The sequence below is a fragment of the Bubalus kerabau genome, chromosome 2 (genome assembly GCF_029407905.1).
Source record: "Bubalus kerabau isolate K-KA32 ecotype Philippines breed swamp buffalo chromosome 2, PCC_UOA_SB_1v2, whole genome shotgun sequence".
NCBI lineage: Eukaryota > Metazoa > Chordata > Mammalia > Artiodactyla > Bovidae > Bubalus > Bubalus kerabau.
Window position 1 is genome coordinate 163132660 of NC_073625.1, and position 12481 is coordinate 163145140.

The following is a 12481-nucleotide window of genomic DNA, read 5'->3' on the forward strand; positions in this document are numbered from 1 at the left end:
AATTTTCTTCTACCTGAAGACCTCATCCATCCCTTTCAGAAAGACAGCTTAATTCACACAACACTGAATACTACTTCCTGATGGGTAAGCCGAACTAGTCAGTAACTCGATTTTAAAACTGGATGGATGAAGGCTATGTTGTAGTTCTTCACCACAGGGCACAACAGGGCTCTACAAACACTGTGATAGGTAATTTCTAGAAAATTCCATTGTGACTTCTGTAAAGAAGGGTCTAAGCAACGGGCACTCTAAAACAAAGGAAACACTAGAAATCTCTTCTGGATTTTGCTGGAATACACCTGGGCACTTTAGATGTCCACAGGCTAATAACTGGTTAAAAAAATATATTCATTGAGCACTTAGTTTTCAAATTCATGATGGAAAATACAGAATGCTATTATAATTTAACAACTGTTAAATTTTTTATATGACCAAAAATTTTAAATGAGAAGTGTGGGCTTCATTGCAAGCTAGCTGGAGGTTCAAGAAAAACAACTGGGAGGCCCTGAATGACTCGCAAGCAGTATTGAGTGAATAGTTACCTTGTAATTATTTTAAAATAAATTACCCATGGCTGGTCAGTTCCAGATATACACAGAACACAGAAGTCACTCAGTCGTCTGACTCTGCGACCCCATGGATTGCAGCCCACCAGGCTTCTTGGTCCATGGGATTTTCCACGCATGAATACTGGAGTGGGTTGCCGTTTCCTTCTCCAGTTCCAGATACACGGTACACTAACTGATCAAAACTAATTAATTCTCTAATCCTCTCTTTACCACGTAGTCATCTATAAAATGAGACTTTACTGTATGAGCAATAGGGCACTCAAAGAAATGCATTATATGTTATGATCATAATGTAACATTTGAAATACAAGAGCCTAGGCCAAAATCTTCAGAGAAGGCAATGGCAACCCACTCCAGTACTCTTGCCTGGGAAATCCCATGGACGGAGGAGCCTGGTAGGCTGCAGTCCATGGGGTCGCTAAGAGTCAGGCACGACTAAGCGACGTCACTTTCACTTTTCACTTTCATGCATTGGGGAAGGAAATGGCAACCCACTCCAGTGTTCTTCCCTGGAGAATCCCAGGGACAGAGGAGCCTAGTGGGCTGCTGTCTATGGGGTCGCACCGAGTAGGACATGACTGAAGCCACTTAGCAGCAGCAGCAGCAGCAGCAGGCCAAAATCCTAGCCCGTAAAGGAACAACGAGCAAAGGTGGGAGGTGACGGTTCATCTACACGAACACTAGCTTTTGACCCAGAGAACAAAAGAATGTCCAGAATAAATGGTTATTAGCAAAAGTCAAGTCATAAGGATGTCAGTAAAACCTAGAACAGACTTCAGATCTGAAGGGCTTCCTTTAGGCATTTAGGATAGACAGGATGGGGGCTGGGAAGGATACAGGCAGAGAACCTAGAAAATGATCAAGAAGGTGGGACCCTAGTCTGCTCCAACAAGCCAGGGAACCCTGGCCAACACCCAGGTGCCAGACCTCAATGTCCTCAAACCCAGGGACTGGACCAAATGTTATAAATAAAGGTTCCCTGCACCCCGGCAGTCCTATGAGCCCCAAATCCTATCACAACAAAAAGTACAAAGGAAGGAAGTGCTCCCAGAACAGCAGGGGTCCCACCAACTAAACAACAGAGTTGGGAGGAAGACAGTGCAGATGACATGGAGAGACTACAAACAGGAATTCTGAAAGAAAAGAAGGTTTAGGCTTAAAAGATAGGACCGAGATTTTTTTTTTACTATATCTATTGTAAAATGAAACATCAAAACACACAGAGCCTAAATGTCGTTCATTAGTATTTAGGGGAAAAATTAAGAATGAATATTTTATTTCTGCTCTTTTACATGAAAATTTTTAGACTACAGTTCTAAAATAAAGAACTTAGTAAAGGTTTGGTATTATAATAAAAATAAGACAAGTATTATATGATACCACTTATATGTGGAATCTAAAAATAATGGTACAAATGAACCTATTTATAAAACACAAAGAGTCACAGATGTATAAAACAAACTTATGGTTACCAAGGTTAAAGGGGGTAGGGATAAACTGGGAGATTGGAATTGACATAAACACAGTGCTGCTGCTAAGTCACTTCAGTCGCATCCGACTCTGTGCAACCCCATAGATGGCAGCCCACCAGGCTCCCCCGTCCCTGGGATTCTGCAGGCAAGAACACTGGAGTGGATTGCCATTTCCTTCTCCAATTCATGAAAGTCAAAAGTGAAAGTGAAGTTGCTCAGTCGTGTCCAGCTCTTCGCGACCCCATGGACTGCAGCCTACCAGGCTCCTCCGTCCATGGGATTTTCCAGGCAAGAGTACTATATATAAAATAGATAACTAATAAGGACCTACTGTAAGCACAGGGAACCCTACTCAATACTCTGTAAGGACTTACACAGGTTAAAAAAAAAAAAAAAAAAAAAGAGTCGATATATGTTTGCTGTACAACTAAAATTAGCACAACACTGTAAATCAAGTATACTCCAATAAAAATTATTACTCAAAATAATAACAATAACCACCATTATTATTATTATTATTACTGAGACACAGTTTCAAAGTGGTTTTGAACATGGCTTCTAAGATCAGACTGGCTGGCTGGGAATCCTGGCTCTGTAGTTTACCAGCTATACAACCTCAAGTGCTACTCAACCTCATGGTGCCTCAGTTTTCTCATCTATAAAACAGGGATACAAATGACCTAATTTTGTTCCTTTTTATAGCCAAGTAATATCCCATTGTATATATGTGCCACATCTTCTTTATCCACTCATCTGTCAGTGGACATGTAGGTTGCTCCATGTCCTGGCTACTGGAAACAGGCTGCAGCAACACTGGGGTGCACGTGTCTTTTTGAATCATGGTTTTCTCAGCATATATACCCAATATATGGGCTCACTGGATCATATGGTAGCTCTATTTTTAGTTTTATAAGGTACCTCCATACCCCAATTTAAAAAAGGTAAGGGAGACAACATCTACATGATAGAAATAATAAAAGATTAAATCAGTACATGTAAAGTATTTGGCATGGTACCAGATACAAAGAATGTGTTTGATGACTATCACTGAGTTTAGTACAGAATGATGTCACTCCTGGACTCTGAAGTCCTATCTCAAGTAGGGAAATGGGAAACACATGTACTCTTTAAATGTCCCTTTAATTTAGAAAGCTTTATATACATCTGCCTTATCCATCCACTTACATATTGTCTCACCCCAAGATGTACCCAATGGATCATTAAATAATTAAGAGAATTAAGATTCAAAAAAGCTTCTAAAGTTTTTATGTTTTTAAAAGGAAGTTTCAGAGAAATGGCCTTCTTAACTCCTAAAGTTACTGGTTGCTATTTTTAAAAGCTGCACATGAATTTTTTTTCTTGCTAAAACACAAAACCAATCTTCTGATCAATAAATCACAGGAAGGCAATTGTTTAATATTCATGAGAAGGGTGCCATAGTCCTAAGAGCATGAGTTTATGAAGCCTAGTTTGTTTAACTTACGCTATAAATCATCCAATATTCCAGATCTGGAGGGAATATGACAAGACTTTGTCACTATCAGAGATGATCACAATGGTTCCAAGGGCAGGACTTACACACCTGGCCTTGACTGCCTTGAAACCCACAATGAAAGAAGAAAAAAATAAATCCCTCAAGTGCTAAAGTTAGATGTTTTGATACATCTATATATATAACTGAGCTTCTCTTCTGAGAACTTGTAACCAACAATCATATACCCTTGCCCTAGAAACCTTTAAAATATAATCTTGGTCAAACTTCTTGACCAAGGAAACATCTATGCAAGCACTGTTCAAGAGAAATATAAAGCAAACCACAAAGCCATTTTAAAACTATCTTGCAGCTACACTTAAAAAAAGCAAAAGCAGGAGAAATTAATTTTAATAATATATTTAACCTAATGTATCAAAAATATCATTTCAATATATGCTCAATATAAAAATTACTGACACATTTTACTAACTGTTGCACTACATGCATAAAATAGCACAATTTTACTCCTTAAGCCTTTGAAATGTGACCAGTTCAAACTGACTTGTGCTATACGTGCAAAGTACAGACTGGGTTTTAAAGATTTAATGTAAAATATTGTAAAAATAGTGCAAGTATTAACTACTAGTTATAGTATTTCATACTAAATATTTTTTAAGACCCAGTATGTACTTTGCACTTAGAGCACAGGTCAGCTTGGACTGGTCACTTTTCAGGGGCTTAACGGTCATCTGTGGTTGTAGGTTACCAAATCAGTCAGGACAGGTCTACACCATCATAATCCAGAACATCAGGCAAAGACCAGACGCTAATCCTACAACTTCTTCTGTTAAAAAAGAAAAATGAAATGAAATTCTGATTGTAAAACTGTTCTGGTAGGTTACACAACAAAAGGGCTATTATTTAAATAAAAATCTTTTCGATTTTAGTACAATTTTCTGTCCCCTCTCACCTCCCCCTCTCCACCTAGGTTTCTCCAGCATGAAGAGTTCTATCAACCTATGAAAACAAAAGCCAGGAAGCCTCATTGAGAGCAATTCAGGCTCAGCCGCAACCAAACCTTTTGTTTCCTCTATTTCTCAGAAATTCAGTTCACTTATCTCCTCTACAAACTAACTTCCAACCCAACTGGTTACAAATAAGCTATCAGGATGCAAAAGTGTGAAGTCAAAAATATCCCTTCTAGCAGCAACCTACACGGGATTTCCCAAAATCACAAAATCAGACCATGGAAACCCCAGGCTTCCTTCCTTGTAATCGAAGATGTTCCCACCAATCCACACATCAAGTAACTTCACCAATAAAATTCTACGAAGCAGAGTGATTGCGAGCATGGTTTCAGGAATGCAATTGTGTTTGAAGAAAACAATTTCTAATTTGAATTGCTAACCTCCCTTCCCTCTGATTCGTTTTCTTTCTTTCTTTCTTTCTTTTTTTTTTTTAACAGATTCTTCGGAGCTTTTTGTCTTTGTTTTGTTCTTTCTGGACTGTCATCCCTACTGTCCTTGAAGATGACCAACAGTTCTACCTTCTGCCCAGTTTACAGAGACCTGGAGCCATTCACATATTTCTTTTATTTAGTTTTCCTCATTGGAATTATTGGAAGTTGTTTTGCAACCTGGGCTTTCATACAGAAAAACACAAATCACAGGTGTGTGAGCATATACTTAATTAATTTGCTTACAGCTGATTTCCTGCTCACTCTGGCATTACCAGTGAAAATCACTGTTGACTTGGGTGTCGCACCCTGGAAGCTGAGGATATTCCACTGCCAAGTGACAGCCTGCCTCATCTACATTAATATGTACTTATCAATAATCTTCTTGGCATTTGTTAGCATTGATCGCTGTCTTCAGTTGACATACAGCTGCAAGATTTATCGAATACAAGAACCTGGGTTTGCTAAAATGATATCAGCTGTTGTGTGGCTAATGGTCCTTCTTATAATGGTGCCAAACATGATCATTCCCATCAAAGACATCAAGGAAAAGCCCAACGTGGGCTGCATGGAATTCAAAAATGAGTTTGGAAGAAACTGGCATTTGCTGACAAATTTCATAAGTATAGCAATATTCTTCAATTTCTCAGCCATCATCTTAATATCTAACTGCCTTGTAATTCGACAACTCTACAGAAACAAAGATAATGAAAATTATCCAAACGTGAAGAGAGCTCTCATCAGTATACTTTTGGTGACTACAGGCTACATCATATGTTTTGTTCCTTATCACATTGTCCGAATCCCATACACCCTCAGCCAGACAGAGGTCATATCTGACTGTTCCACCAGGATTTCACTTTTCAAAGCAAAAGAGGCCACACTGCTCCTGGCTGTGTCCAACCTGTGTTTCGATCCAATCCTGTACTATCATCTCTCAAAAGCTTTCCGATTAAAGATCACTGAGACGTTTGCTTCCCATAAGGAGTCCAAGGCTCAAAAAGAAAAATCAAGGTCTGAAAACAATGCATAAAATACAGGATTTTTTGCATGCTATAATTTCTTGCCTCACTCGACAATTAAGTGTACAAACTCCTGGGAAGGAGGGGAAAAAGAGCCTCCGTAAGTAAAAATACAGGCAGAGGGCAAATGCGGTTTGGTTTACTGAGAAACTGTTTCTGAACACAAGCCCAACTGTACTCTTGCGGTTGTTGATGATCCTTAATACAAATGTTTGTACAAAAAAACACAAAAAACTAAAAAGTCTTGTTGAACCAATATAAACCCTGCAATATCCTTAAAACCTAAATGAGTTCTATGACACAGAGTCTGAAATATTCATTAGGTATTCATTTAAAGACCTGGAGCTGACTTCTGATAGAAATACGCAAAATACTCTCTATGTGAGTTGCCAGAAAGCCCTTTAGCAACACAGTTTAAAGCCCTTTAGATCACTTTAAAAAAAAGGGGGGGGGGGGGAGGGCAGGTGATTTCTTACCTGAAACCACCTGAGCCTGATTGATTTTTAATCCATCACTTAAAAACAGTAACTTTTTGGCTCAATGCTCCAATTTTTAACATCTAAGTGTGTCCTCAGAGAAGTCAATGGCACCCCACTCCAGTACTCTTGCCTAGAAAATCCCATGGACGGAGGAGCCTGGTAGGCTGCAGTCCATGGGGTCGCTGAGGGTCAGACACGACTGAGCGACTTCACTTTCACTTTTCACTTTCATGCATTGGAGAAGGAAATGGCACCCCACTCCAGTGTTCTTGCCTGGAGAATCCCAGGGACAGGGGAGCCTGGTGGGCTGCCGTCTATGGGGTCGCACAGAGTCGGATACGACTGAAGCGACTTAGCAGCAGCAGCAGCAGCAAGTGTGTCCTACCACAATAGCTTACAATTTTTTACTTATAAAAAGGCTCGGAAAAACATGGTTTTTGAACGTACTATAGGATATCCTTATATTTTAACTATAGGTTATAAATAAAGATTGTTCTACTGTTAGTAATGACAAATCCAGTGATTTCTTATTTTTATTTTGTAGCAGTAAAGAACATACCCCATAACATCTTCAAGTCGGGGGTCATTAAGTTATACTAACTGCTAGAACTACTGTTTTGGAACTCACATCAAAGGTATGGAAAACTAGCACCAAATAGTCTTGAAATAGACACGTCAGCTCCACATTGCAAGGACTTATTAGAAAGAAATGCAGCATGAGCTTAGCTGAAGTGTGCCCCCCAGGTCCTAAAGATGAGCTTGACCCCATGGGGGGCCAGCCATGTAATGTATGCGTGACTCCACTGTCAGGGTCACAACCCATTGATCAAATTCTCTCAAATGCGAGTAAAGCAGAAAGCATTCAGTAGATGGTATTAAATGAAGACTTATTTAGGGAAGGAAGACTAAAAAATTAAGATAAGCATATACAAGACTTTGTATTGTTTTCGCTTCAATTATAAAAGCCCACATCAAAACCATCAGTAATGCAATTATTAAGAAATGGTGTTGTTTGAGCAAAAACAAACATGTAGACACAGAGAACAGAGTAGTGGTTGCCAGAGGAGAAGGGCTGAGGAGAAGGATGACATGGGTAATGGGGATCAGCTGGTGGTGACAAAGGGAAACTAAGTTTGGGTGGTGAGCATGCTGTGGGGGAGACCGCAGTAGAAATAAAATGTTTACACGTGAAACATCTCTAATGTTATAAATCAACATTACCTCAATAAAAATAAATGATCTCAAAGGATAGGAGGGAGGGTAGGAGGCAATAAAGGGAGAGAGAAAGACAGACAGAAAAATAAAGAAAGAGGGAAGAGAAGGAAGGAAGGAAGGAAGGAAAAAGAAATGGTGTTCCTGGAAAGTAACAAGTTTGAATTCCAGACTCATTTTTTAGCTCTGTGCTGAGAACTATTTTCTGACAGCTGAACCTTGGACAACTCCTGGCCACAGCTCTACTACACATTCTCTGAGGATGTACAGTCTGAGAATAGTAAATGAGAAAATGCACCCAAAAAAGTGCCCATTACAGCTCTAACATGGTAGGCATGGCACCAACCCCAGCTGGCTAGTGGTAATGACAGGAAGCCCTGTTGGTATCACATGTCTGACACAGATAGGGTCTAAATGACCCCAAATTTTGTGGCAGAGGCTGGTTGAATGCCTGGACACTAGAACCTGGGCTTGGTGGCCCACTGAGAGAATAGTCTTACTGATGAGCAGATGAAGACATCATTCATACGAGAGCATATATGAAACCAGCTTACTTTTCTGAATCTTTTAGTCAAGGTGCCTTTTAGTCTTCTCTCCTTGGCCTTCACTCACTAGAGCCACATTTTAAAGACAAAGTGGGGGTGGGGGGCGGTAAAAAACAAACTTTTTATTTTTAAATCTTATTCTTGTATTCTCCTCATGTGCATAATAGGCCGAGTCAGACTCACTACAGCATCCACAATGGCACAGTTTTACTAGTATACACTTTTATTTCCCCTTTTCTGATGGTTTAGGCTAAATTACACTGACAAAAAAGGCACTTCTAGACAACTAGTAATAGAAGGTTATTAAAAAAATTCTATCCTATAATGTCAAATTTCTAGCAGCTCTTTTTTGATTTCGCATCACAGCTGAATTCTGTCATAATCCACCAGAAGACTCAGTCCCTGGGAATCATTCACACTCTGTCCTCTAAGGAAGAGGGCAGCCTTGAGAATTTAAGTGCTGGGAACGGCTGTGTCACCACCACAGGCCACACGAATTCACGTAAATAACAGGAGAAAGACGCGCACGTTCGCGCAGCCCTCTGTTCTCATACCCCCACAGTCAGGGAGACCTGCAAAGCGCCGCTCACCCAAGAGAAGAGCACAGAACCCTCAACCAGTCTGAACCATTTTCAAGTTTCTGCCATATCTCCTTCCTTTCCCCTATTTCTTCCAAATACACATTTTGGGATAATTTAAAACTTACAGATAAAGTAAAAAGATAGTACAGACAGTTCCCATATCTTCTTCATCTAGTTTGCCCTAGAGATAAAACCTTATGTACCATGTACCAGGACAGTAACACCAGCACATTAATATTAACTCAACTCTAGACTTCAATATGGAATCTTCTTGACTATTTTAAAACAAATCAGACATCATGATAGTTCACCCATGAATTCTTCAAGATACATCTCTAAAATATCAAGCTACTGTTTCTGCTGCCCTAAATACACTGTGAAGTTGTTACCATATGTAGAAAATGAGTGATGCCCACAGGTAGCAGATGAAAAATATTGGTATATTCAACCAGTGATGAAAAAGAAAGAATTTTAGTTACTTTCAATATAGTCCTAGACATAGGATAATTAACAAGGGATTCTTAATTGTAACAAGAAAAAAATATATATGGGTGTAGTGATTTCAAAAGTCATTTCAGAGGATGTTCAAAAATAAACAAAAAATACAAAAATTTAAGAAACTATTTAGCCTAGAGATCAAAACTCCACAAAGGTGTCTAGGAAATAATATGCACCTCACAATTACATTTTTTTAAAAAATAGTAGTAATAATAGTCTTATATAAAAAAAAATGACTCACTGAAATAAGTTAAAATAAAATCCCACAAAAAACGATAGTGAACCTAAGAATTTTTTAAAATTTTTCTATAAATTTTGGCCCAATTTTCATTACATGTATCAGAAAACTAATCTTGTTTCCCTTCAAAATAAAGCACATCACTTGTTATGACTCAAACACTAAATCTCCCAACAACTATTTCCCATGTGCCATCATCCGGTTCTTAAAGTCAACAAGTGGAAATCCAAGTCTATCATATATATGACCTCTTCTATGAAGCATGAGCCAATTCTTCAACCAGAGGTTTTCCCCTCCTCCCATCTTTATTCTTTCAGAGTAGCAGAAGAGCTCTGGGAACGTCAAACAGTTCACTTTTCAGTGGTCACTTGGGTTTTTACTCAAGTTATTTCACTTATTCTGGTGCTTGTCATTTTATAGACATTTGTCTCCCTATCTTTTTCATCTTTTCTGTGCTCAAAAGTTCTTACTCATCTGTATAATGCCAAAAGTACCTACCACAATACAGTGCAGATAAAAGCTACATAGTAAATGAGTTTCAAATTGAAGTAGGAAAATACATACAGACATCATTTGCAGTGACTCAGATGCTCTTAGTACAAGTATACTAATATGGAAAATTTTGCTAAATGTCAGTAGTACGACACCACAAATGTAGACTACACAAGCACATAAGCTACATGGGAAGAACCATAACAAACAAAAGCAGGTAGTGAATACAAAAAACTCACCTCTTTCATATGTAGCACTCAGGCAAGCAGTTGAATAATCAATGACCCTACAATGAAATGATCAGCTTGCCAAGTGACAAGCGACTTACCAGAGGTATGGGAAAATGGGTTGCATACTGCAGGTGTCGTAGGAGGTCATAATTAGATGGAAAAATCAACTCCCTTGGTTTTTCTCTCTTCAACAGCTTCTCACCATTAACTGACATTCTTCTGCCCAGAGAAGGGTTGGCATTCTCACAGGACTCTCCAGGCATGGGAGAAAAAATCTAAGTCATGTAAAACAAATGTTGGAGACTGTAAATGAAAGAGCAAAACCAAAGCACACACCTTCAAACACACAAGATACTCATACCATATCTTTTCCTTATTTAACCATTAGCAAAATAATGAACTGTGTTAATTTCCACAAATTTCATATTCAGATAAAGAGCATCATCTCCCGTTCCAAAGATGAGAAAGTGGCAACCACACACACAGGTAAGAAACGTGCACAGCTCCATTTCCCAGAGGACCAGAGATAAAATTAGACTGATAACTAAGTGTCTTCCTCATAGGGCTACATTTCCTACAAAAACATATACAAAGGAATAATTCACTTATAAAGCTCATGAACAACAGATACAAAGGTTTTAGTCTGTACCCCAACCAACATGTGTTTTCATAGAGTTAGTTACACACTGAGATCCCTGAGGAAGAACACGTAATTATACTGAGATAAAGTAGAAGAATGGACAAGTCCAGAGCCAGGAAAGCTGTTATTTAGAAGTTGAACACACATCCAGCAAATCAACATGGCCTGTCCTGATGAAATGATATTCATGGATTCCTGAGAGATAATGATCTCTAAACAAAGGAGTCACGGTCAACCAGGAGGATGAGAGTGTTTTAATTTACAGGAGGAGGCAATGCAGCCAAAACTGAGGATGAACTGAAATGAGGCAGCTGCGTGAGATGATGAACTGTGGCCTGGGGTGGAATTCATTCCAGAGAAAGACATCTGCATCACAAGTACAGGGGTCATGCCAGTACACAAGGCAAGGGGCAGGAGGAGGAGACAGCAGGCGATAGAGGTCGGGGAGGAGGGGTCATGGTCAATAAGGATTGGAAGGTTGAACCTACTGGAAATTCCGAACCAAAGTCAGTTTTAAAGTCATTCTTGTCTACTTCATCAAAAATATTAGTAGTTCCTGAGTCAATGCCCATATGCGCCATAATAGTCTGTTCCTGATAATTGCCAGAGAAAGAAAGTCACATTGTAAATTTTGTAGTTCATTAAGAAGCTGAAGCTGAAACATGACAGTGACATCAAGTCATCTTATGTCTCTTTTCCCCCTCAGTGTGTTTTTCCTCAATAAAAGAAAAGGAAGTTAAGATACACACTGCTTTACAAAGTCACGTTCTTCATCCTCATGATAAAAAAAGATTTAACTTCCGTGCTATTTCAAGAAAAAATTGCACAAACTTCCTGATTAAAAACAAACTGACCATAATTTCCTTCTTGGGGCTATTCCCAGTCACATGCTCACCAACTTGCCTTAGTAAGAAAAATCTAAGGATATTTAACATACAAGATACCTTGATGTCCAAAAGCAGGAAACAAGAGAGAGAGAGACAGAGAAACATAGAAAAAGCATAAACAGGTAAACTAATTTTATGTTTTACTCTAACTTTTTTACTGTGGACAAATTTAGAAACAAAAGTATTCATATTAAACAAGTAATTTTCAAAAATCTTTAAGAGTATAAACTATAAATTCACATGTGCAATTCTAAAGGCACATTTTTAAATTACAAAGATAGCCATTATTGTAAAATATCATAACAGCATATGCTGAAACTCTCACAGGACCAATATGAGGCTTCATTTTTCAGAAACTATCATAATCTCTAACAATTTTCTATTATTTCCCATCACCAACTTCATGTTTTTGGCCTTGAAAAGTCCCATAAGTATCTGGAACAATGTCCAAAATATCAGAAAATTGACAGAAAATGATAAAGTCATACTCACAGCATAAAGTAATTTGCTGAAAAGAGCAATTCTACATTTGAAAAACAGATTAAATTTGCAATTAATTGAAATGAAAATATGATGTGTTATGACTAAAACATATGTATAAAAGAGCAATATAAGTATCAAAGAGCAATATAAGTAATGAGACATTGGGGGAAAGATGCTACTTAGAATAAAAACAGTCATGACGT

The 12481-nt window shown here is 38.5% G+C and overlaps 2 protein-coding genes across 8 annotated transcripts in view; one reads left to right on the forward strand and one right to left on the reverse strand.

Moving 5' to 3' along the window:
* MED12L (mediator complex subunit 12L) overlaps positions 1 to 12481 on the reverse strand; it is a 362611-nt gene that overhangs the window by 237759 nt on the left and 112371 nt on the right. For all 7 annotated transcript variants that reach the window (XR_008710707.1, XR_008710706.1, XM_055569353.1 and 4 more), the window contains one exon: positions 10367 to 10543. Coding sequence is in view for 5 of the 7 variants with exons in the window: in XM_055569353.1 (XP_055425328.1) it covers positions 10367 to 10543 (177 nt within the window). In the remaining 2 variants the exon portion in view is untranslated. The remainder of the gene's footprint in view (positions 1 to 10366; positions 10544 to 12481) is intronic.
* Positions 4984 to 6229, forward strand: GPR171 (G protein-coupled receptor 171). Its single transcript, XM_055569360.1, has one exon. It carries the CDS (start codon positions 5045 to 5047, stop codon positions 6002 to 6004), a length of 960 nt encoding a protein of 319 aa, XP_055425335.1. The 5' UTR covers positions 4984 to 5044; the 3' UTR covers positions 6005 to 6229.